This window comes from Periplaneta americana, chromosome 8 (assembly GCF_040183065.1).
Source record: "Periplaneta americana isolate PAMFEO1 chromosome 8, P.americana_PAMFEO1_priV1, whole genome shotgun sequence".
NCBI lineage: Eukaryota > Metazoa > Arthropoda > Insecta > Blattodea > Blattidae > Periplaneta > Periplaneta americana.
In genome coordinates this window covers 32,837,402-32,865,291 of record NC_091124.1, presented here as the reverse complement: position 1 = coordinate 32,865,291, position 27,890 = coordinate 32,837,402, and the positions used below count along the sequence as shown (strand labels likewise).

General features: G+C 37.1%; 1 protein-coding gene across 5 annotated transcripts in view; it reads left to right on the top strand.

Moving 5' to 3' along the window:
- Positions 1–27,890, top strand: part of Cep164 (centrosomal protein 164) — a 138,466-nt gene that overhangs the window by 100,722 nt on the left and 9,854 nt on the right. For 2 of the 5 annotated variants that reach the window (XM_069832719.1, XM_069832715.1), the window contains exons 14-18: positions 6,960–7,240; positions 10,884–11,174; positions 17,863–18,089; positions 19,874–20,108; positions 20,985–21,140. In XM_069832719.1, the coding sequence (XP_069688820.1) occupies positions 6,960–7,240; positions 10,884–11,174; positions 17,863–18,089; positions 19,874–20,108; positions 20,985–21,140 (1,190 nt within the window). Of the gene's footprint in view, positions 1–6,959; positions 7,241–10,883; positions 11,175–17,862; positions 18,090–19,873; positions 20,109–20,984; positions 21,141–26,492; positions 26,704–27,890 lie in introns of those variants that run through there. The other 3 variants (XM_069832720.1, XM_069832716.1, XM_069832717.1) reach the window with 3 other exon arrangements.

Here is a 27,890-nt window from a genome sequence, read left to right as displayed (position 1 = left end):
TTTTAATTGTGGCTATTAATTTTGTTATTATTTTTATGTGTTATTTTACTAAAGACGTATAAAAATTAAGTTTGTTTTAATGGAATTTATTGATCACGTTTTATTTTCAATTCTGGTGGGATTATTATTGCTTAGGCCTACTTTTTTCGTCAAAGGATATGTTTTTAATTATAGCTGTTAATTTTGTTGTTATTTTTATTTGTTGCTTTACTAGAGACGTAGAAAAAGTCTGTTACAATAAAATTTATTGATCACGTTTTATTTCCAATTCTGGTGTGATTATTATTGCTTAACCTCATCCCACTTTGTTAACTACGTAAGCCTACACTACAAGTACCGGTACACGTAAGTTACTCCATTAAATCATATTTCCATCTTTATTGTTGTAAAGAGAAATGCAAATTAATATTTATTGGTTTCATATTTAATTATCGCTATAATCTTGAATGAGTGAAGCTATTATAGTAAATTTCAGTTCGTTTTGCACAAACAAAAATTATATTAACTTATTTCTTGCAGGTATCTTCGAGTTTATGGTGGAATTTAATATACTTCGTTAAAATAATAAATTAACTTTATGCATTTAATATTTCAATAATAGAAGGAAGGTGTTAATTTTTACAAAAGAACACGAAAACGAAAGTGTAACATATTTTGTCGTCTGCTAGGAGAGAGATATGCGATGATGAAGCGATAGTAGCGATCCTAGTGATGGGCAACTATCCATGTTTGCATTTTTACTACATATTGAGCTTCGCGACTGTATATAGTAGACTGTGATAATAGGTTGTTGGCTTAAACGTAGATATAATGCAGATGTAGATGAACTCAGATATTTTCCAGTATCAAATTCTAACAGTATGTGGCTACAAATTCCTTTTATTATCATGGATACTCACAGTCTCGCCAAAGAGGAGGAAGATGAGGTTGTTCAGTTATTATGTGACACTGTTTGGCAAAAAAGTTAGACGAATATCAGCTTTTTATTTTTGGCTGGAAGTTCATGCAGAACATAGAGAACTCTAAAGAGTCTTGAAGCTTACAGTGTTGTTTCCCACGACTTACTTGTGCGGGCAGGCATTTTCTACTCTTTCATGTATCAAAACTGTTAAGGGAAGTTCCTTCTTTTCGCATGCAAAATAATTGTAAAAATAACTTATCTTAAAGTAGTCATAAATATAATACTATTTATCAGAGCTCTTTCATTTTTTTAATTGATGTGTGTATACACATTAAGCTTTTAAATAAAGAAAAAAGAATGGTTACATTAGAGTAAATCTTTCTTTTTAAAATAATTTTTGAATTTAAACATAATTTTTTTTTTATCTTCATTACATGCCTGTGATAAGTTTCACCCTATTCACTTAATATAGCACACATTGAATTGAAATTCTAGCCACTTATTACTAATAGATACTAAAACACACCCTACCAAAATTATTAATATATCTGCAATATTATGGACATAGGGCTTATACCAATCTTCACAGTCTGAAAATAAGAAAAAAATATTTTTGACGGTGATGATTGGTATAAGCCTTGTGCCCATAATATTGCAGATATATTAATAATTTTGGTAGTGTGTGTTTTAGTATTTATTAACAGTAAATGGCTAAAATTTCAATTCAATGTGTGCTATAATAAGTGAATAGAGTGTACCTAATCACAGGCATGTAGTGAATTTGCAAAAGGATTATGTTTAAATTAAAAAATTATTTTAAATGGAAAGATTTACTGAGAGTAACCATTCTTTTTTTTATTTTAAAGCTTAATGTGTATACACACATCACTAAAAAAATGAAAGAGCTCTGATAAATGGTATTATATTGTGAGTTTTATTAGTAACAACAATAATTCCTTTCTACAATACACCTTAAACGCTCTCGTCAACAATTGGATCTTCACTCACACAGTATTCGTTATAGCACTCCACCGACGACAATGACAATTGACTTGGACTATTACGCACAACAATGAACTGTTAATCTTAACTAATATTTACAAAGCACTATTTACAAATCAGAACTACCAGTTCTCAGTTCACAGTTCTTCTATCTCAGTCACTCGAGTTCACGGTATCTCGAACCACAGACCTTCAGAGACAGTTCACTGTACTCGAACTCGGGTCCCTCCAACTGCGGTCCACTGCACTCGAACTCAGGTCCCTCCAACTGCGGTCCACTGCACTCGAACTCAGGCCTTTGGATGCTGACGCAGATGCGGACGCACACTCGAGTCGAACTCCGGCTGGCTTGCTTGCTCTGGCTTTCTCACTGACTGAATAACTGAAAACTCTAAAACTCTAGTTCGCTGGCGCCTGCTCTTTTATAGCAAAATCATAGTTGCGAGAACCTTCTACAGGTGTGTAGAGAATTATCTCGATATCTCTACAACGACAGACTTCTGGAATAGTCGAGAAGGTCGTTCCACATTCATTGCGTTAAGTAGCAGCTGCGCGCGCAGACTCGTCGCGTTACGTAATACACCCTCTCTCTTCTCTCCACCGCGCGACGTCACTCAATGTTCCGTGGAGCCTGTGCGATCTGCTTTCATTCGGGACGCTGGTCGTGAGTTCGATTCTCACGTCGCTGTCACATTGCCCCCTCCTTAGGGCTGCTCGTCCCGGGCAGTCCCTTGGTAGGCTGCTAATCGGTCCAGATGCACCACCATCATCTTCCCTCGAGGTTGTCGCTGGATGCGGTACACCACGTCGTTGATCCGGGTCACCACGCGGTATGGTCCATCCCAGGCACGCTGCAGCTTTGGTGATTTCCCTTTGGTCCTGGTAGGTCGATACAGCCACACCAGGTCGCCCTCCTGGAATCCTGCAGAGTTGGCTAATCTGTCATAGCGCACCTTCATCCTGTCGCTGGCCATCTTGAGGTGCTCTCTGGCCAGTTGGTGAATTCCATTCAACTTCTCGGTGAGTTCTGCCACATAGTCAGTCGCTGGCTGGTCGGCGCTGGGTGACGTGCCAAACAGCAGATCACAGGGCAGGCGCAGCTCTCTCCCGAAGACCATGTTTGCCGGTGTCATCCCTGTTGTATCGTGGACCGAAGCTCTGTAGGCCAAGAGGAACGGTGGGACTCTGGCATCCCAGTCTCGTTGATGGTTGGACACCACCTTCCGCAGATGCTCTTCCAAGGTTTTGATGTAGCGTTCCACCATACCATCGGACTGTGGGTGGAGGGGAGTGGTCCTGGTTTTATGCACCCCCAGACGCTCGAGCAATTCTCCCATCAGGTTGGATTCGAAGTTGCGCCCCTGATCGCTATGCAATTCCCGGGGCACCCCGAATCGGCAGATGAAGTTGTCAAGCAGCGCGTCGGCCACCGTCGAAGCCTCTTGGTTGGGAATCGCGTACACCTCTGGCCATTTTGTGAAGTAATCCATGGCGACTAACAGGTAGCGGTTCCCGCGATCTGTGACCGGGAACGGTCCAGCAACGTCGATGGCGATCCTCTCAAAAGGAGCTCCCACGTTGTACTGCTGCATGGCTCCCCTGCTGCGGGTCCTTGGTCCGCGACTGGCTGCACAGGTGTCGCATCTTCGGCACCATTGTTCCGTGTCGGTTCTCTGATGCAACCAATAGAACCTCTGCCTTAACTTGTCCAGCGTCCTGTTGGCTCCCAGGTGGCCTCCAGTCACTCCAGCATGAGTCTCCTCCAGCACTTCCTTCACCTTGCTCCTGGGCAGGACAAGTTGTTCTATGTGGGTCCTTCCATCGGCCGACTCCCAAATCCTCTTCAGGATACCGTCCTTGACAGTGAAGGATTCCCACTGGGCCCAGTAGCTCTTGTAAGTGGTGCTACGGTTGGCGATATCGGCCCATACTGGTCTCTGGCCGGACTCCACATCACGTAGTAGCTGTCCAATGTTTGGGTCCTCCAGCTGTTCCCTCCTTATGGCGGCGTTATCCCATCCTGGGCTCGGCTGGGCGGCAATTGCTCGGACTTCGTGGGCGCCATCCCGCTCTTCTACTTTCAGGCAGTGTTTACAGCCATCCGGGCACGGGCGTCGTGATAAGGCATCAGCGTTGGAATGTTTCTTCCCTTGTCGGTGTTCGGAGGTGAAGTTGTACTCCTGCAGTCGTTGAACCCAATGGGCGGTCTGCCCCTCCAGATTCTTGAAGCCCAATAGCCAGGTGAGTGCAGAATGGTCTGTCCTCAGATGGAATTCCTGGCCATACAAATATTTGTGGAAGTGCTTCAGGGCTTCCACAATGGCAAGAAGTTCTCTATGCGTCACACAGTAGTTTCTCTCAGCCTTGGATAGTGTTCGGCTGAAGTAGGCAATCACCCTCTCTTGCCCGTCCTGTTCCTGAGAGAGTACTCCGCCGATGCCTACGTTGCTAGCGTCCGTGTCGAGCGTGAACTTCCTTCCAGGGATGGGATATCCCAGTACAGGAGCAGTGCAGAGCGCTTCTTTCAGCGACTGGAAGGATGACTCCGCCTCGCGTGTCCACTGGAATTGTCGTTTCTCCTCGGTCAGCTGGGTTAGAGGCTTAGCGATGTTGGCGTACCCAGCTACGAACCTTCTGTAATAAGTGCAGAGGCCGAGAAAGCGGCGCAGCTCCTGCTTGTCCCTCGGTCTAGGCCATCCTCTGACGGCTTGTAGCTTCTCCGGGTCCGTGGCCACTCCATTGGTCCCTACTACGTGTCCCAAGTAGTTGACCTTCTTCTGGAATATGGATACATAATTGCTGACGAGTTCTAAAGGAAATCCCACTTCTGACACCAGTGTGAGTTTTATTAGTAACAACAATAATTCCTTTCTACAATACACCTTAAACGCTCTCGTCAACAATTGGATCTTCACTCACACAGTATTCGTTATAGCACTCCACCGACGACAATGACAATTGACTTGGACTATTACGCACAACAATGAACTGTTAATCTTAACTAATATTTACAAAGCACTATTTACAAATCAGAACTACCAGTTCTCAGTTCACAGTTCTTCTATCTCAGTCACTCGAGTTCACGGTATCTCGAACCACAGACCTTCAGAGACAGTTCACTGTACTCGAACTCGGGTCCCTCCAACTGCGGTCCACTGCACTCGAACTCAGGTCCCTCCAACTGCGGTCCACTGCACTCGAACTCAGGCCTTCGGATGCTGACGCAGATGCGGACGCACACTCGAGTCGAACTCCGGCTGGCTTGCTTGCTCTGGCTTTCTCACTGACTGAATAACTGAAAACTCTAAAACTCTAGTTCGCTGGCGCCTGCTCTTTTATAGCAAAATAATAGTTGCGAGAACCTTCTACAGGTGTGTAGAGAATTATCTCGATATCTCTACAACGACAGACTTCTGGAATAGTCGAGAAGGTCGTTCCACATTCATTGCGTTAAGTAGCAGCTGCGCGCGCAGACTCGTCGCGTTACGTAATACACCCTCTCTCTTCTCTCCACCGCGCGACGTCACTCAATGTTCCGTGGAGCCTGTGCGATCTGCTTTCATTCGGGACGCTGGTCGTGAGTTCGATTCTCACGTCGCTGTCACAATATTTATGATTATTTGAAGATAGGCTATTTTTATCATTATTTTACATGCGATAAGAAGAATTTCCCTTACAAGAAACCAAATAAATACAGTGACAGACTTCATATTAAAGATAACTAACACCAATCCTAAATATAAAGTCATTTTAAGCACAAAAAGTTCCATCACTCTCACTGAAGTAGGGAAATTTGTAAAAATATACTTGATATCTTTCTCAACACATGAATTTATACAAACAAACACACCCTCACAGGAAACAAAATAAAAGGTGCCAAGACCAGCAACAACCAGTTCTGAAGATGACCAATAGCAGGCTGAAACATGTTAAAAAGGTAATATAAAATTTAACACAAGAAAGACAAATAACATGTTTTCCGAAGTGATATAGGTTAAAAGTTGTGTAATCAAGATGTACAAAGAAAGTCTTGAAATTAGAGTACTGTTTTACTTTACATTTTTTAATATCAACTTTGCTGTAACATATTAATAGAGTTAGTTTACTTTTTCTGGACAGTATTATATTATTTGGCCTTCTTTTTATCCAATCGTTAAGATTGATTCAATTTTGGAAATATATAATTTATTTCCAAGAAATAGTCTGCCCAGGCATCCTGGGTTGCCAAAAACACAGAATAACACACATATAAGAATAATAACGATTACAGTAAAATAGATGAGTCAAATTGAAATGTGAACTAGAAGCTTAAATTTAAGAAATAATAAATTTGTACATATATTGTAACAATCACACACTAACGTATAGAAAAGGGGGGGGGGGAATTATGATATTCCATATAAATGATTTTTCAGAATCGCCACAGACCCTTTAATGCTAGAAGTAATTATTTTTGGAATGATGTCATGGATCCCAAATGTTTTGATAGCGTTTACAGTTGATCGTGGGATGGTGCCCCCCTCATTAAACCATATACTTCCCAGGTGCCTTCCATATGATATTTTTCTCGAAAATACGGAATAGTAGGCTCATAAATTTGTTGTTTCTCTTTGTTGACCTCAGATGGTTGGGTCTGGCTCATCTCAAATCTAACAGTTTGGTCCACTATAAAGCCTTTACTATTAGTCTTGTCTAGAGCCACGATGTCCGCTCTTCTAATTCCGCCGCCTTCAGACGCAATGCAGCGCACCTCTTCATGGTCCTCGAAGGATCTTTTTCTAAGGGCTTGTGCTATGAGTTTTTGGATGTTATGATGGCGTGAATTTCTAAGGAGTTCTCCATGCTGACAGGATCCTAGGACGTGTGCTAATATCGTCACTCATATTCATTTAATTTTAACTTCAAAATGTAACCTACCAATCATTTCATTGACGACTTTGAAGGGGTCCGCGAAAATAAGGGGGTCTGCAGTGCTAATAAGTTTGAGAACCACTGCTTTAAGTTATAAGGGGCAGTTGGTTTGCATGGCTCTCCTTCAGATGTTGTGTGTTGCCAGGAGCAGACAGCAGACTGACGGATCCGCCGTGGAGAAGCAGCGTTCCAGCAGGAGGCGCACAGCCACGGCTGAAGCAGCGCCTGCAGACAACAAGGCAGCTGCCGCAGAACCGGCTGGGAACGGCGATAAGACGACAAATGCAACAACTCCAAAAAACTGGCAGGGCAGTACACTGCACCCCCCCGAGCCACCGAGTGGTAAGCGAGGGGAGGACAGTGTAGACAGCGACAATATATCATCATCAGTATCACTGCAACAGCACAAAGTAGGGAAACATTCAGGTAAACACATTAAACACACTTCTCTGTAATTTGAATATCATCTTTTTCTTCCTTCTGTCAGGTATTGGCCTGTTATGATCTCATGCTTTCATTAATTTGGTTTTATCTCTTTATATTGAGTTTGTGTTTTAATATTTGTAAAGGCACAAAGGAGGTGAGTTACAGAGTTAACCTCCTCCTTGAACTTAAAAAAAAATGACATATTTAGATTTGAGTGTTTTTAATCCATAATCGTTTTCCCTTATCTAATTTTTCACTGTCAGAGTAACAAAATCTACATCGACATAAAACATAGTCATCCTACCCCTCCTTCAATATATTCATATTGCCAGTTTCATTCTTCATCCTTGGTGAATTCCATGTTCCATTATTGTGTTTAATTACATATATTTCAATATATTTTATTGTTTCCATGTATTTTTCTGTTATGTAGGCTAAAGTAAAGTGTCTTACCTATCATATACAAATAACTGTTGACTAAATATATGCATGTGTATTGTGTAAGTGTAATAATGACACAAGCATTATACGAACTTAAATAAAGTTAAAATTTATAAGGATATTCATGAATATAATATTAATAAATATACCGTAACATAATAATAATAATAATGATAATGATAATGATAATGATAATGGTACAGGTACATAAAATTAAAAATACCGATAATGTAAATTGTAAACAATTTTAATAACAATCTCCGCTTGACAAAATCCTGTGTATGCCACTAGTAGAGGGATTCTAGATTTGTTCATTCTGCCTATAAATATCTGTGAATTCTAAAAGTGAAGTAAGCTTAGTGTGAAGTTCTTTGTGATATCAGAATCCTCTTTCCTATTATCCATTTGATATATCTTCTAATTCTCCACAAAAACTTCATTTCATTTGCAGCAAATTGTTTAGTGTCACTTTTGTGGACAATCCAGACCTCACCACCATAACTTCGCATAGGACGAGCCGTAACATGACTTTTATGCTCTAATATATAGCTAACAAATTTATTAAACAATGACAAAAACGGCTAAAAAATTAAAAGTAAATAAATATACAGGGTGAACTGTAAGTAATGTCATTAATTTCAGGTGGTCATTCTTGAGATATTTCAAACAGAAAAGTTTAATACAATTTTGCTCGGTTTTTGCTTCCTTTTCGAGATAAAAATTATTTTATATGAAACATTTCATAGCGTGTTTTGGGAAAGTTGTTGTTTTAATTCCCAGTATGCTCAGTCAATTTAAGAGAGCAGTGTATTATGATAATAAATTATTGATAGAATTTCGTTTTGTCCTTTAAATGTGCAGAAATTTGATCCGAACAAATGTTACATTGTAAAATTCCTTTGCAGAGCGAAAAGTTACATTTGTTCGGATAAAATTTCTGCATATTTAAAGGACGAAACTAAAATTCTTTCAATCATATTTTGTGCGAGATCGTGCGTATTTGCTTGGTTTCCGCACAAAACCAACCCGCGGTAAGTCTAAAATTCCACATTGAGTATTCTCAACCTAACACACATAACAATTCCCTCTTCTTACCGCTTAAGTGACATATTGATTTTACTGCTTTAAGCTTTTAACATATTATTTTTAGAGACGTTCAATATAGTAATAATTATAAATTGGAAACTTACCACTGCAATTTCATCTAAATTGCACTGTTAATTATTGTTTTTAAATATTTGCAAAAATTAAGTAAACTCTACAACTCCACTAAAGTTACTGCATTTCGTGATGCATGTAACATTAAGGAAGCCGTTTGTTTTAAGTTCGCATTTACAGACTGGGGGGAAAAAAAGACAGACGTATATCACGGCCTGCTGGAGTATAGTCAACACAGAAAACATTTTAAAGCTACAATGTTGAAGATAGATATTTTTGTTTTCCAAAATTGCCGTCATTGAACAGAAACCAAGATGGAGATTTCATTGCAACTAATTAGAAATTCCTCTTCCAGGTATGTAATAAACGATCTTCGCACAAAATAATGTACGATACACGAGCGGTATGTTTTCTTTCAATTCTCGGAAATTAAAACAGCTCAACTACATTTCACTTTTTCAAACTTTTCCTCGAACATGAAAACTTCAACATACCGCTCTTGTAACGCATATTACTATTGTTATCATAATACACTGTTTTCGTAAATTAACTGTGAGCATATTGGAAATTAAATCAATGGCTGGTAATGAAATATTTCGTATAAAACAACTTTTATCTCGAAAACGAAGCAAAAACGAGCAAAACTGTATTAGATTTTTTTGTTTGAAATATCCCAAAGAATAACCCCTGAAATTAATGACATTACTTACTGTTCACTTTGTATATACAATTATTGTGCAACTGTGATTTGAAGAAATGGTTAATAATGCACATTGCTTTATTGTAATTGGGAATTTTACCGAGAAATCTAATTCTTGTAAGCATGATAAGTTATAACTTAATACTTGAAAGAGATAACATGTTCTACTGGTCGGTTATACAGTGTGTCCAGCTCTTCTCCCGTCCAGAAACACACGCATCAAACATGCTTGCATGGTCTGTGTAGACTGCATCATTATTGATCCATAGTCTGCTACTGTCCATTACTCAGGAGAAGACGAGCGGAAAGAATGTGATGTTCTTGACTATCGCTGTTGATTATTATAAACATCGCTCAGATAAGCATCCCAGTAGCAAGGTTATTACTCGTGCAGGAAACATGAGTAACAATGCATATGGAAATTAAAGCTAAGTTGAACAGAAGGAGACCTAATGTTTCCGCTTACCGCAGTACAAATATTGCACGTGTTGTCGTACGTTGTCTGTTCACAACCCTTCCTCCTCAGTCCGCTCTCTTCTTCTCCTGAGTCACCAACAGTAAGTACATATTTTTACTTATATAACGTTGATTAATAATAATAATAATAATAATAATAATAATAATAATAATAATAATAAAAGAAACATAAGAATATGGAAAAAAACTTACTAACTGGCAACCCAAGATAATACATAAGGCATTGGTCTGGAGCACCTGTGAAGCCAGAGTCTGCGAGAAATCGCAAGAACCAAATAACAATAATAATAATAATAATATACTAGCAGAAGGACATTCTGATAATGTCGTGGTCAATATAGCTCTAGGACTCCAGGCCATTGTGTACAACTATACAGAACAAAAAATCAAGGATATACACCCAGTTTGTGGGAGGGACATAACCTCCACTTCTCTGCTGGAAATCAAGTCCAGGTGTGCTGGATTTGTAGCCGGTAAAACTATCCCTTGAATCACACGTTATAATAATTGAATAATTGAAATTAGTAGAGGAAAACAACAGATGCTTTTACAATGTGATAAACTCGTAGTGCCTGATGGGATGCAACCAGCGCAGTAGATGAGTGGAAGAAGTTGCCGCCAGAAGTCTAATTTAATTTTACACACGCGCCTTATAGAAGTGACAACCAGCGAAACAGGCTTATTGGTGAAGTGGCTGCCATAGCGAGGTGAATTACAATTTGGAACTAACTTCCTAACTAGGCGTTCGTATATCGCCATAAGGTATCTAGAAAATTGTAGTTGCTCTTCTATTCTTTTACAAATATTCTTGCGAGTAATTGCAGCTGTGCCTTTTCTATTTGCACCAGACACTGTTATATTCTGCAGATCCTGCTGACGCACACAACACAAACAATAACAGAAGACGTCGTCAGTTGTTCGGACGTCTGAAGTCGGCCTCTACCTCACGCCTTCTGCAGAACAATAACAACAACAGCAATATGAGCAGCAACAACAGTGGGCAAGGGGACTCTGGCAGTAACCAAGCTGACGACTCCTCGTGCTCACCTGTCGAGAACCTCCGAAGACAGCTCCAGAAGCTGGAGGACCTCGAGGACCAGTTCCCTGCATCCACGCACACCGACACATATCTGCGCTATCCTTTTACCACGGACTCAGGTTGGCATAAGTTAACAACTGTCACAATGTCGTCCAGTGATTACTTGTTGTGCTCGCTATTAAATGTAAGCTAAACATTTTTAACATGACTTCCCTCGGAAAGAAAATGAACTTGGGACTACATTTCACATGTTTATCATTCTCGTTCTTTTTCTCTCTTCTCTCCTCCCCTCCCGTCTCCTTTTCTCCTCTCTCCTCTCGACTTCTCCCCCTTCCCTCCACTCTTCTCTCCCCTTCTCTCTTCTCATCGTCCCTCCCCTCTCCCTGCTATTAAATGTAAGCTAAAAATTCTCAACATGACTTCCTTCGGAAAGAAAATGGGACTACATTTGACACATTTATCATTCTCGTTTTTATTCTCTCCTCTCCTCTCCTCTCCTCTCCTCTCCTCTCCTCTCCTCTCCTCTCCTCTCCTCTCCTCTCCTCTCCTCTCCTCTCCTCTCCTCTCCTCTCCTCTCCTCTCCTCCCCTCCCGTCTCCTTTTCTCCTCTCGACTTCTCCCCCTTCCCTCCACTCTTCTCTCCCCTTCTCTCTTCTCATCGTCCCTCCCCTCTCCCTGCTATTAAATGTAAGCTAAAAATTCTCAACATGACTTCCTTCGGAAAGAAAATGGGACTACATTTGACACATTTATCATTCTCGTTTTTATCCTCTCCTCTCCTCTCCTCTCCTCTCCTCTCCTCTCCTCTCCTCTCCTCTCCTCTCCTCTCCTCTCCTCTCCTCTCCTCTCCTCTCCTCTGCTCTCCCTTCTCCTCTCCTCTCACCTCTCCTCTCTCCCTTCCTCTCTGCTCATCTTATATCATTGCCATGAATAAGTATACGAGTATAATAGGATGCATAACTTATTGAGTTTCCTATTTCACACACTAGAGGCGTTAATGTAGAAATTGATCTTGCTGCTGTCTCATATTTTTAGGAAAACTAATGACATAGCAGCACACCAAGTGGCGAAAAGAATAACTAATTATTCCATGCATTCAGCAGCGCACCTGGTGGCGAAAAGTTAAACTGTATTAAAATTTTTATTCCTCACATCATCTTCCACTGAAAATTCTTACTGGAGGTAACAGAAAGATGAAAGAGACTGTCTGTTTTACACTATTTTCTAATATAACTAATTGAAATACAACCAAACAGGGACAGAAAAGAAAACTAAAGGTTAGATAAGTGGGATTGTATTTTTACAAGATCCATAAACATCACTGTTTAAAATACACTGCTTATACACACATATCACTTATGTCTACTTCTTTGCAAGTTTGTGGCTGCCATCTTGTCTTCTCGACCAATGTTTCTAACGGATAAGTGGAGAACTCTGGGGAACCAACTCATCACATAGTTCTAATGTTCACCACCTATGACATCAGGCGCTGGTCTTATTTGGTCCGTAAAATGTAACCTGGTGGTGACCACAGTTCCGCATCCTATTATATTCATCCATGGCATCGCCCATATCCTCCTCTCCTCTCTTCCTGTTCTTTTTTCTCCTTCCTCTCCTCTGCTCTCCTCTCTCCTCTCCGTCTATTTCTTATTTTAAGCTATCTTGTTACGTTTTCTTAGCATGTTCTATCTCCGTTTTAAATTACTCTTCACGTCTTACTAACCTCTTCTCCGTATAGTTCATCTCCTTTTTTTATTTCAGATGCCTAGTCACTACTCAGCCCCCAAATATGTCGCAGTTTATAAGTTTATTGTATCCGCCCTTGTATTTTCTATTTCATTTCCTATTTGTGCCCATAAGAGGCATAGATCTGCAAAGATATCTGCAGTTTAAGACAAGATGATTGCAGAAACATCTGTCCATAGAGGAAGGAACTTGATGAAGTGAAAAACAGCTGTTCGAAGTTTTCCCTGTCTGTCAGGGACAGACTTCATTTACTTGCTATAAATCTAAATGGAATCTCCGACTTTACTTCCTTTCCAAAGGATGTCATTTAGAAGCAGCAGTTGCAAGATGGCGGCATCCCTGCATGAGTCTACATTTACCGACTTGATCTGAGCATTGATAACATATTTTGTCTCGGACTGGTAATGGCGTAATCTCTAGCATATAATTTCCTTCATCCTGTCTGCTTGGATCAAATTGCGAACCTGTTACACATTTGCCTCTGTGACAGTCTCCATTGGCTGACAGACTCAGTGTTTGATACTTGTCCACCCTTCAGAGAACTTCTGTACCTAATTGAAGAGTGTGATCCCAAAACACGTTAAGTCCATTTTTATGAAAGGACTGGTCTAGTTTTTTTTAATCCACTGGTCTACGGACTGAGCGAGTTTTCAAGTGACATGCACAATAACTCAAACTTTCAGACAAGGATTGGCATTGTTTTTGAAGAAAAGAAGCTTAAAATATGATAGATGGCTCAAAAAAATTAATACACATGTATTAATCATAAAAATGGTCAAATGAACTGAGCAAGTTTTGGGATCACAGTCTTCAATTGTAGACAGCTTGATGCCACAGGCAATGCTCGTCATATACGGGAAGCATTTCTTTATGAATATCCTTTGCTGTCATACCTTTTTCCCAGAAAAATCTCACAATGGAGCACTTCTTAACAATGGTACACTCTTATAGAGGTGCCGGCACCTTGCAATTGCTGTGTCTTTGTTTTACTTGTGCCACTTGTGTGCACTTCTATCACCTTGACACATGGATAATACTGCCATCTAGCAGTGATAGCTTCAGTCTCCTCATTCAAAGATGTAGATTGCTATTTCAGTTTGTAACTTACGTATTGACTCTCCCTCATATATTCACGAAATCCACCTCTTCAAATTTTTCAACAAGCTTCAAAGAGAGAAATAGATTACAGAGCTCTAAATCTTCCTTGAATGTTAGACAGTTCTCAGTCGAATTCATAATTGTTCTGGATAAGACAAATTCGCGTTTATTTAGTTATAAATACTAACATAATAATTCAAATAGCGTTCTGTTATGTTTATCTATAATTGCTTTAACTACTTTGTCATATCATGACTGTCTGTTGCGATAGAACATTGTTCGTACATGGGATTTTCATTTTTGTCTCTCTATCTACTGGCCACTCTTCTGACGTATACTTCCTGTACTATCTTGTCACCTACTGGCATATGTACAGATCTTGAACCCATATTCATAATTGCTAGCTAGTGGCATATCTGAGTATTTTAGAAACATATCTACTATGGATTACGAATCTGTATTTATATCTTTATAGTGGAATGGGAACCATTCTGGCATTTGCTCTTTAACTGAATTCCTAGTTATTTATAGGCTTAATCGAGGAAACCGTCATGTTGGTCGACCCCAGAATTTGATCTTGGAACATTCTGAATGTGAGTCATCTTGCCCAGTTATAAATAACTTTGATTTGTTACATTTTGAAATAAGCTGCCTGTCATGGTAGTCTAGTGGCTAGAACACTGGACTTATAATCCTGTGGATCTGGGTTCAATTCCTTGTGTACTCCCAATTTATACCTTGTGTTGGGCAAGCCCATGGCCCAGGTAACACAGGGGTTTTCTCCGGGAGCTCCGGTTCCCTGTAGCATTCCAACAAATCTCTATCATTATTTCATCTCATCGTGGGTGTAGCGTAGACCAGCCTCCTGTTGCGCACCCTGGGCAAAGACTCCATCGGTAAATTGGTCTACACAACTGGCTTCATATGACTGAATGACGAACAGTCAAATACCCACCATTAGTTAAAAAAAAAAAAAATTAGAAGTATGTGTTGTTATAGCAACCATAAAAAACAGTCAAAAACGGTTACGATGATGTTAAACCCTATTAGTGTTAAAATTATATTTTGGTGTTATATACAGTAATATTATTCTTATTTTTAAGACAATATTAGTTATGTAAAAAAATGTACCAACTTTTAAATAACTCTGTATGTGTATTCTCATTTCGTTTCCTTAGTAAATATTACTTTGAACTGTTTCAATTCCATCTTCATATCTGTTACACTTATGTATAGCAAATATGTTGAAAAATGAATACATATTTGGAGAAATGTAAATATAATATGACAGTTCAACAAAGTTTGGAAACCAACCTGTGAGCCTGGATTGACGTTTACATTGAGGTGAGTATCATCTGTAAGAGTTTTTAAAGTTAAGTTGTCTTTTTATCTGAATGTTAACATAGACTAGTCGATTGTAAGGGTATAGAATGAAGAATGCAGATTCACACGTGACGCATTAAGAAGAGAAGTAACAAAGTAACAAACACATCGGTATTTTAACAAATCTTTTTCAGTTACGTGCTACTCGTGTATAATATGAAAGCAAGAAGAATCATATAGCCTTAAAAAAAAAAAAATGGAAATTACTGGTATATTCCAATTGAATAATTTTCAAACAGTTAGTGAAAGAGTATTACAAATTTAACGACCAACAAGAAAAAGAAATTAAAATATAATATGAATCTTGCAATGCACGAAGTATTATGATGAAGTTGTAAAATATCAATGGCCCAGTTCAAAAGGGAAATAATTCAAAATTTAAAGCTTTGAGAAACCTGAATTTTAAAACTTAATATTGCTGTGAAAAATTAAATTAACAATTCCATTTTTAATCTTGCGTACACCACTTTTAACACTTGAATATAATTAATTGATGAACTAGTGGACTTACTCGTGTTAAATATGTAATATGTAATATTACATATTTAACACGAGTAAGTCCACTAGTTCATCAATTAATTAAATTAACAAACTCTAATTTGAAATTTATAGTATGCATCAGATCCTCCCCTGAGCACGAGAACACATTCTTTCAAGGGAGTGCTAGAATTTTGTTAATTTGCAATTTCTTGAATTGTATTTTTCTGACAATAAACAATATTATTATTATTATTAATATTATTTTTATAAAACATCATTAACAGAATTTGGAGTAATTTCAATGATGCTTTGATATTTCACAGCAACTTAAAGCTTTAAAATGCAAGTTTCTTAAAACTTTAAATTTTTAATTGTTTCATATCGTCGATATTATGTATTTTCTTTTCTTTTTCTCAGTTTCTGTGCTTTCTATAAAGTATAGGACATTTCTATCACATGTTCTTGAGCCACTGTTATATTAAATATGTCTAACTTGTAGATAATCTTGTGTAAGAGAAGTAAGAAATTAGTTGCCGGTATTCCAATGGGTGTGCAATATCAAATCATTGAGAGTATGTGATTACTCAAACCAAAAAGTAGTAAAAGAGTGTTTAAGAACGAAACCACGGAGTTAATACAAAGTGATCCACTTAACGTAGTGACTACTTAATGCAGTGAGATTATTTTCTTACTGTCCCATAGTCAACAGTTCTATTCTTGAAATATAATAAAATTGAAGAAAATATACAACAGTTGTATGAGCATACAACTCGCGGGCTCAGAATGACAAGATTCTATCCGACATTTTTAGCAAAATTGAGGTTTTTGTTGCATTGAATTCTGCCACTTCACAGCTATCTACCATATAAATTATATGTTGATATCTCAATTATTGTTCGTGATAAAGTTAGTTTGAAAAGGTTCTTATCTGCATTGATTTTATTAACAACCAAACGTTTAAAATGCTCTCCTGTAAAATTTACTAAACACTAGATAGAACCTTGTCATTCTGAACCCTCGAACTGTTGTATATTTTCTTCAATTTTAGTGAACACTGTTTTAAAATTGACAAAAACGTATATTTTATCAGTTATAGTTCTCATATGTTATTAGGTGGATCACATTCTCAAGAATGCTAACTGCTTAAGCCTGGCTGAGAGAGAAGACATAGGTATTCATCACGTGACATCGACACTTAATAACATAAATATGTTGTTAGAAATACCAGTACTTCCTGTTGACACGTAGGCCTACACATTGCTGTTGCCTGGGATCAGAACCAATGTATGACAGCCATCTGCACCTCTCTGTTGATCCCATGGTATGAAAGATGTCCCAATTTCGATGGCGAATATGTTGAAAAATAGCTCAATAATTGCTATATGTGTTCCAATAAATCTTTCCATGAAATTGTAATTTAAAAATCAAATTATGGTTTATTTAACGACGCTCGCAACTGCAGAGGTTATATCAGCATTGCTGGTGTGCCAGAATTTTGTCCCACAGGAGTTCTTTTACATGCCAGTAAATCTACTGACATGAGCCTGTCGCATTTAAGCATACTTAAATGCCATTGACCTGAGCCGGGATCGAACCCGCAACCTCGAGCACAGACGGCCAGCGCTATACCATCTGCGCTACCTAGGCCGTCAAAATTGTGTTTTGTTTCCGTAAACAGTCCCAGGGAAACTTACTTTCTGGACGCATCTCGTAGATACTATGAATGTAGTTTCCTGTGTGGAACTATGTATTTCGTTAGGCATTCTAGGGAATGCACATTCAGTGTTAAATAGACGTGGGCAATCTGTATTCAGTATTTCAGAAAGTGAAGTCATCTAATTCACGTTCATAGTAAATGATTTCATTTACATTACTGAATTTTTGCAAAATAGGTACGTGTATCTCCTTCGTGACACTCGTTTTTCGTTTGGGTTATGGCTGCCCTACTCTAAAAACAACATCTTCAGATATTGGCCCATATGGAAAATGATTAGTGGACCATTCTATGTAACAATTCACTTATCAGAAGTGGTGTGTTTCAGCTGCTGCTTGTGTGTTCTTCGGTGTGGATATGGCTTAGTGTAGCACATATTTGTTATAGGTGGTGTACCCCGTTCAATAATGATGTTGTCATACGCAGGCCAGTTGGGCAGTTCAGAACTAGAATTCTTTCGTCATCGGATCCACCTGGAACGCGACTCCGTACGGAGAGCGAAGGACTTCCTGAGAGCACAACGCACAAGCTTCCAATCCAGACAGAGGGAGCTTAAACAGAGACAGCTAGATGGCAGTGCGACAGCCCGGAACATGCTGGATCAGCTGTATCAGGTACATTACAATCAAGGAGATACATAATATGATTTCCTTGAATCTCAATAAGTGCAATACTAGGGAATGGAATAAATCTTCTCGAGTTCTCAGTCAGTGGATAGTTGCTTCCAAGCTTTCAATGACTAGCTCTGTCATCATCTTCGGGGATTGAAGTGCACTTCAATAATAGCAACTATCCAACTTAACTAGCTGAGAACCCGAGAAAAATTATTATATTTATATCCAATGCCGAGAAAGCCTCAAGTTTGAATAGATGGCATTGGCGTTCGTCTTTTATTAGCTCATACACTTTCAGTCAAACGTACTTCGCTGTAACCTTTATGAAATGCCACCATTCATTCTTGGAGAGCATGTATTTTAGGTTCCTTGTAGTTCTTTCTCATTGTAGTTTCTGTGCAGTAACAGACAAACAGACGAATTTGTAGCGTCATTATTATTATTATTATTATTATTATTATTATTATTATTATTATTATTATTATTATCATCATCATCATCATCATCATCATCATCATTATTATCGTTATTATTACTATTATTATTATTATTATTATTATTATTATTATGATCATAATTATTATTATTATTATCATTATTATTATCGTTATTATTATTATTATTATTATTATTATTATTATTATTATTTTCCAGTAACAAAAGACTGGTAATAATTAAACCATTCTCCTTCGAGTATCCCAATACAGTGCTCTTATATTTCTGTTTACATCATTCAGCACAATGATTGAAATCCATAATGGAGTTTGATAGACTGCATAAAGTGCAGTTGGAACCTTCTTTAAGAGAGACAGAGGAAAAGAGAAGAGATCTGTCTGGAGTTCTACTCGACTAACACCATGATGAATCAAGGCTGGACAGGTCCTAATCAAGACCTGTGATACATGCTCACAAGCTTGGCTGTATACGGCTATCATTACAAACTATGTAATAAAAAGTATTACCACAACCCCGAAAACAACTGCGTGTGTTGTTTTATGTGCACTGCAATCGACAGATATCACATCACAAAGTGCAGAAATCGTACAAGCTCTCTGAAATAAGATAGCCAGCCAGAGATGAAGACTCTCAAACATCTTGCACATTAGTGCACATTCATAAAGTGCAGTTGCCAGAATCTAAAATGTTGAATCGTTGTAGACAATCATGTCCTGTCTTGAGTTGAAAGTTGCAGATGTTGTTTTGACTATTATTTTATCGAAGTTAAATGTAGATTTTTTTTTAAAGATTACCAGCAAGTTCTTTTCGATACAGCCGTACATGTAAGGGACCCACTGTAAATGTATTTTCTTATCCATTCTAGTTCACATTTTTATTTTGCTTCTAATGTCTGTTATTATGGAACTTTCTGAGGCATTTTCTGAGGTTATTTTTTGTATGGAAGATTTTGATAAAGGTCTACTAGAAATACAGTACTTTCTTGAAATTTGTCAATCTATGTTGTTGCTGTTATTATTATTATTATTATTATTATTATTATTATTATTATTATTATTATTATACTTATACCATTCATTCATTCATTCATTCATTCATTCATTCATTTACTTGATTCTCGTGACTGACTTTGACTTCGTGGATTTCTATATTTATTTCCGTTATAGAATTTACTCCTGTACAAACTTTGAAGGCGAGTTTAAACCTGGAATGTAGAGAGTTAACCTTGTTAGTGGAGTATTTACCTGAAGGTCTTGAAAACCTTGAGCTTTTTCGTATAATAGAATGGAATATTTTATGTGACCTCTGTTTACTGATGTGATCCTCAGGAAGAGCGTGAGCTGACAGACATGGAAGTGAGTTTACACAGAACTCGAAGTCTTCTGGGAGAGAAAATAATTCGCCTACGACACTTGGAGCAGTCACTGCATCGAGCCTCTTCCCCACGGCCTAAAGGACATGAGAAACATGAAACCAAGGAAGATGCCACACTGAGTGATCTCAGTTCCCACAGCGGATCATCTGGTTTCAGCAGCACGGAACTGGGCACTGAAACTCAGCTAGGTCAGTTTTGTTGTAGCAAACAGGCAAGTCATTCAAGGCCTTCAGAAACTGACAGTTTTTTACAGACTTTATTTCTGTTACAAACTCCTTAGTCCTATTACAAATAAAAATATTATAATTTACATTTATATAGACGTGGCCAGATTGCTAAAAGTAAAAACACTTTAATATCTTACAGCAATTTCTCATAAACTACTGGCAGGATTTTGTTCATATTCGATATCTACAAGTCAATTTATTACTCTTTATGCTCGACCATGCCGAAATGTAGTAATTATACACCTGGTAGCAGTCCTTTAATGCATGTCATTAAAGTACACCTATTCATTAAAGTTCAGGTTTTCGATTATTCTCGGATATGCAATCGAAAAACAACTAGCAAAACGTCACGCAAGCTGGAAATCCCATACTGTCACAGAAGGTTATATTCTGTTACTATAATAATTAGCGTTAATTGTAAATAATATTCAAATAAATTCAATTTGTCATCTCGTTTTTCAATGTCGAATTCAATTTCAAAGTTATATCAAGTTTACTCTCTAGGTTATATCAAGATCGTCGACATTCATTGCCCGGAAAAAATCAATACTTTCGTGTCTGCGCACATCTCACAATTTACGAGATTGCACAAGGTCAGTTCGCTCCCCAGTCACATAAGAATAAAATGAATACTTATGAATAATTTCAAGTTAGAAATATGGTCGAGCATAAAAAGTCGTATGAAACTTGCCTATAATGGTAATTAAGACGCTCGTATGAAAATTATGAAACTTGCTTGCACTCGTTTCATAAACATCCTCGCGTCTTAATTACTATCATTATAGGCTCGTTGCATAATGTACTATCGTATGATTGTTATACACTTTTGTATTACAGGTAAAGTAAACACACATCGAGGAGGTGGTGCCTGCGGTAATGGCCACTACCAAGAATCGACAGAGATCATTCAGAGCCTGGAGAATTTGAACACTGAGATCCGTGAGATCTGGGAAGTGCTGAACAAGCAGCAGAAGGACGGGACAGCCAGGCATGGTAAGAAGATTCACTAGCATGGGTATTCATGCTTCATGATGTTCAGTTGTGCTCTTGTATATATGCTTTCATGTCTAAATCAACGAGTAGTAAGCAAGTTACATGAATCTATACCTAGAGAAGTGTTTCCTAAACCAAGAACAAGAGATATCATCCAACACTGCTATTGTCATGTCATCTTCCTTTGTTTGTTTTATTTTTGTTTGTTTGTTACTTCAATTCGTTATTAAATTTGTTTTATGCTTTCTTATCTTTCTTGTCTTCCTCTCTTTATAATTTGTTCTTCGCTTCTTTAGTGGTTTTTATTGCTCTTTAATAAGTTATTTATTTACTTATCATTAGGTATACCAGTATTATTTTCTTCCACTTTCTTTTGTTTATTGGTTTGTTTCGCTCATTCTTCATTTATCTGTTTCTTCATTTATTTATTTATTTATTTATATATAATTTTCTCATTTTTTTCTTTTCTTTTGTTTTTATTTCATTAGTGTTTTTCTTTTTCTCTGTATTTCTTGCTTTCTTTTTTCTTTTTTTTTTTCCTTCTTTTTTCCTTTCGTTCTTTCATTGATTCGTGCTTAGTTCTTTTATTTATATATATATATATATATATATATATATATATATATATATATATATATATTTCCTTTATTTTTATATTGTTTATTTTAGTTTGTTATTTGCTTCTTCATTTATTTTTTGTTTTGTTTACTTGTTCTTTGTTTCTTTCTTTCTTTTTCCTTTTGTTTTATTTGTATTCATATTTTTTATTTATTTATATATTATGTTTTTTTTTTAGAAATAACAATTTTAAACATCTGATATTAACTAAGCTTAGGTATTTAATTAACATTATGACAAATGAAACGACATTAACACTGTAACTGTAGGAAATTAAGATGGCCCACTCAGAAGTTTAAGGTTATATTGTCCTATAAGGTGCAGATATATCTTACATTGGTTGATTTTTTCTTATTATTTCAATATTTCATCATTATTGTGTTTTAAATGTTTAGGAAACACTAGATTAGTTTAACAGAAATGTTGCATGATCATTCAATAGATATTTCACTAGCTTCATCATTAGTGGTTGCCATAGGCATGGAGACATTAAGCATGATAATGCTTAAACAAAAACAAGATAATTATAACTTTAACCACACTTCCTGCAATAAAGCTCTTAATTACTGGTACATGTTTAATATAACCTCATTTATCTGTACAGTATTCTCTCCTGTGTATTTTCTAAATGCCAAGCATAATAAGTAACTTACTGTAACAGCTTCCATAATTATGTCACTATAACGATTAAATTTCAAGTAGCATAACTTCTCTTAGTTGCCTGATACACTCTGAACACATCTCTTAACTTTTAAACATGAATTAATTTCCACTAATTTACATTGACTGTAAGTGTGCTTTGAACACGTGTGTTAAGGATTAATTTAAAATTAAATGAAAATCTAAATTCGCTATCTTCCATTACAAGTTAGACATATTCATGAAAATAGTTTTTAATGGTTAAAAATTAATTAAATTCCAAAACTGTGGACGTACTTTTGAGCGCATTTTCAGTGGTTAAAAGTTAATTAAATCAATTCCAAATCTTATCCTGGGAGAGGAGGGCCTAATGCATCCATGCTTCTCTCTGGATCTAAGGAACGTGGATTCAATCCTGATTGAGGGCAATGGATTTTCAGGCAGATAAGAAAAATCCTAACAACGAAACCTTCCACAACATCAGATCGAAACTCTCTTTGAAAGTTTCTTTACCAGTATGTGTAAACACAGTGGAATAAGTTAAAAGAAAGGTGTTCTCTTTAAATGCCGTGAAGGCACATGGGGAGGGGGGGGGGGACATGGAAGTAGAATTTCATGCTTTCATTATTTCGCACTGAGGTGGTGTGGTCAACAGCATGCTCCAACAGCCTTTTACTCCTGAGGAAGACCTGTAATCAATTTGACAAGAGTGGACCTTAGAACCATCTAGAAATCTTATTGTTGTTGTCGAAAGGCGATTAATTGGTGTGCATCATTCTTTCTCTAGCTTCCTAATAAAGTGATTCAATGTTGTTCTTCCTATTATTGGAATTTAGTTTATCACATAGGAGAAGGTGCTGTTTGTTCAAAATTTCATTTTTGTTATATATTGGGAGTTTGCTATGATTTGTCGAGATGCTCGAATTATGTCCTGTAAACAAACGAAAATATGCTACTGTTTGTCGTCGAGATTTTATTAAAATGTGTCTTTCTTCATTGACTTTTTCATACAAGTTGCCTTTCAGTTCTTCAGCGTTGTTCATTTCCAGTCTTCTGTAGTGATCTATTATTAATTTGCGTTTTATTGGGATTTCTACGTTAAAGGCAGGCTTTGCTTTAATTTGGATAGCTTTTTTTTTTTTAAACTACCCGTAATTTGTCAGCTTCTTCATTGCCAAGCAGACCCACATGGGATGGTCTCTAATGGAAGACAATTTCCTTATTTCTTGATGTGAAATACAGTTTTCTTATATCTTGTAGGTTTTCTGATGTTCTCTTATTATTGGATATGCAATTTTTTTTCTTTATACTTACTTACTTACTGGCTTTTAAGGAACCCGGAGGTTCATTGCCGCCCTCACATAAGCCCGCCATTGGTCCCTATCCTGAGCAAGATTAATCCATTCTCTATCATCATATCCCACCTCCCTCAAATCCATTTTAATATTATCTTCCCATCTACGTCTCGGCCTCCCTAAAGGTCTTTTTCCCTCCGGCCTCCCAACTAACACTCTATATGCATTTCTGGATTCGCCCATGCGTGCTACATGCCCTGCCCATCTCAAACATCTGGATTTAATGTTCCTAATTATGTCAGGTGAAGAATACAATGCGTGCAGTTCTGTGTTGTGTAACTTTCTCCATTCTCCTGTAACTTCATCCCTCTTAGCCCCAAATATTTCCTAAGAATCTTATTCTCAAACACCCGTAGTCTTTGTTCCTCTCTCAAAGTGAGAGTCCAAGTTTCACAACCATACAGAACAACCGGTAATTTTTTTTCTTTATATATGGCATATATAAAACTTCAAATAGAACTGTTTTTATTGCTATTAGTTCTCCATAAAAATTGTTTGCAAATTTTCCAAGGAGTGTATATTGCAAAAAATTCGTTGCTAAATATTCAAAGGCTGCCTCTTTGTTGTTTATACATGAATCACCAGTATACATCCTATACCACGCATCAAATTAGAAGAAGTTGATGTCATTGCATTTGTGTGCAATAGTGACATAAGTCACCACTATTGCATGCAAACGTCTAACTCTTAACCAGGGTTTCGTATACCTGCATAATCGGGTAAATTCGTGTTGGGTTCGTTAGCCAAGGGTTTAAGGAACACAAGATATATCCAGCCAGCATACCATGCCTAAGATTGCAGGTTCGCGTCCCAGCCATTGCAGTCAATTGAGCCTGTGGTAAAGGATGGGGATGGCCCATGTAAAACATTCGGTGTAATGGTACACATGGAAGTTGTCTGGGTTTCAGTTGACTACAATTGAAATTATTTTGCTCTGTTTTTAAGAAAAAAAAAAACATTAGGCTAGCCTACAAAAAAATTATTGTTTTAATCAAGTGCAATGTTCTTAATGTTACATAAAATTAAAGAATATCAACGTAGTTTATATATAACATACAATTTATAACATGTTATATCATATGATGATATGTACTTCGGTACATCATAATAATATATGTTATATCATGTCATGACCATAATACTAGCTGCCACTAATGGACACACGGGTCCTAAGGGTTAATTGTAAGTTTTAGTTGCCATGGTAATATTTTACACTGCATAGGTACAATCAGGACATACGTATTTAAAAATGCAAGGAAAGGTTTTTGATGTCACTTTATAATTATGCTGTTAAATCCTGGGAAATTTCATACATCTTCCTTATTTCTTGTGAACAATCTTTCTTTTTTCTGAAACAAATCTGGCAACCCTAGAGGTACCTGGACCTTGTAAAAAAAAATAAGGGACAACAAAAATGTAGCTTACTTACTTACTGGCTTTTAAGGATCCCTGAGGTTCATTGCCGCCCTCACATAAGCCCGCCATTGATCCCTATTCTGAGCAAGATTAATCCAGGCTCTACCATCATATCCCATCTCCCTCAGATCCATTTTAATATTATCTTCCCACCTACGTCTCAGCCTCCCCAAAGGTCTTTTTCCCTCCGGCCTCCCAACTAACACTCTATATGCATTTCTGGATTCGCCCATACGTGCTACATGTCCTGCCCATCTCAAACGTCTGGATTTTATGTTCCTAATTATGTCAGGTGAAGAATACAATGCTTGCAGCTCTGCGTTGTGTAACTTTCTCCATTCTCCTGTAACTTCATCCCTCTTAGCCCCAAATATTTTCCTAAGAACCTTATTCTCAAACACCCTTAATCTTTGTTCCTCTCTCAAAGTGAGAGTCCAAGTTTCACAACCATACAGAACACCCGGTAATATAACTGTTTTATATATTCTAACTTTCAGATTTTTTGACAGAAAACTAGATGATAAAAGCTTCTCAACTGAATAATAACACGCATTTCCGATATTTCTTCTGCTTTTAATTTCCTCCCGAGTGTCATTTATGTTTGTTACTGTTGCTTCAAGATATTTGAATTTTTCCACCTCTTCGAAGGATAAATCTCCAATTTTTATAGTTCCATTTCGTACAATATTCTGGTCACGAGACATAATCATATACTTAGTCTTTTCGGGATTTACTTCCAACCCTATCACTTTACTTGCTTGAACTATAATTTTCGCGTTTTTCCTAATCATTTGTGGATTTTCTCCTAGCATATTCACGTCATCCGCATAGACAAGAAGCTGATGTAACCCATTCAACTCCAAACCCTCTCTGTTATCCTGAACTTTCCTAATGGCATATTCTAGAGCGAAGTTAAAAAGTAAAGGTGATAGTGCATCTCCCTGAAGCATCAGATAGAAACTGGCCTATACGGACTCTGCTGTAAGTTTCACGAAGACACATTTTAATTAATCGAACTAGTTTCTTGGGAATTCCAAATTCAATAAGAATATTAAAATGTAGCTTACAATACAAATTTTAAGACACAAAAAAATGCTCCATTGTACTAATAGGGCCTATGTGAATATACTTTCTACTCATCATTAATGAAAATAATCTAGATGCATCATACCTCAGATTGTACGTGAGGCAGGTTGATAACTTATACCATAATTTAATTACCAGTATATCAGTGTCTGCTATGAACTGTGTATTGTACTATCTGCCAACAGTAATGCAGTGTGATAAAGAAGCTCGAAGACAGAATGTTTGTATTGATCTACAGGTCTAGCTGATGAGAAGTGAAGGATCATGGACAGCCAGGTCAAGCATGTGTGTTCCAATAGCCTGGAAACGTTCTAGCTAAATGCAAATTTTATGCTACTTTTGGAAGCTTCTTTTGTGCTTTTTAGTTCATATTGGAGCAAATTTTTTGTGTTTTTAAAGCTTACCTTAATAGTAGGGCTACTAACTCGCATACGAATTTTCAGAGGGTCATGATCTGATGATTTTAGAAGGCTCCTTCAAGATGATTTGGTTTACGAAAAAGAACACAATACACATGAAAAATGATTGTTAAAAAATGATTAGAGCATCTATTTTTATGCCAGATACCTTGGTTCGAAATTCAGCAGGACTTAATGTATAGTATAGTATTTATTAGCTGTCATTATAGCAAAAGCTAATGACATTGTCAAATTACACGTGTGAAATAATCGTGCAAAAATGAAAATTATTCTATTACAACACTAAACATAAAATGATCACAAATACTCCTTGGAGTTTACAATTGAGAGTCAAGATTATCAAAAATAGGCTAATATCTAGATGAAAATTGTAACACACTGATCACAAATATTATTTGATTTGCTCCATTTATATACAATAAAACAAGAATTAACTTAACAATTTATGAGAATTTCCTAATATATTACAAAATAATAATACAATTCAGAGAAAGAAACCTAAAAAATATCTACAGCTTGATTTTCTGATTCAAAATATTCTTGCACAGAATAGAATGGGTTTCTAAGAAGCCACGTTTTCACTTTGACTTTGAATATGTCAAGTGACACTTCCTATGCTTCCTGTGGTAACATGTTGAACATTCTACAGCCCAACATGTTAGGACTACTTTTAACTTTGGATAGTCTGCAAAATGGTATGTCCAGTTTTCCTTTATTCCGAGTATTATACTCATGTTTATCCATCCTACTAGTGAAGCCATAAAGATTTTTCTTGATGTAAAGGAGGAGTTCCAGAATATATTCATTAACAACTGTTAAGATGGACTCCTGTATGAACAGAGGTTTACAATATGCTTTGCTTGGTACTTCTGTCATAATTCTTATTGCTTTCTTCTGAATGAGTAGGACTTCAATAAGTTTATTGCTATTTCCCCACACCAGGATTCCATACTTCAATATGCTATGAAAAAAAAAGCAAAATAAACTCTTCTTAGATACTGCCCGGGTATTTTATCTCTAATTACTCTTAAGAGGTACAGGACTCTGGACAGTCTCCGAGAGATGTATTAATGTGGCAATCCCAGGTTATGGAAATTTTAGTGGACAAACAGGATATTGGCATTGATTTTTTTACACCTTTCATTTCCCCTACGTAATTAGGCAATTAATTGATCTGTTTTATATTTTATAATTTTTGCACCAAACCTTTCATCTAC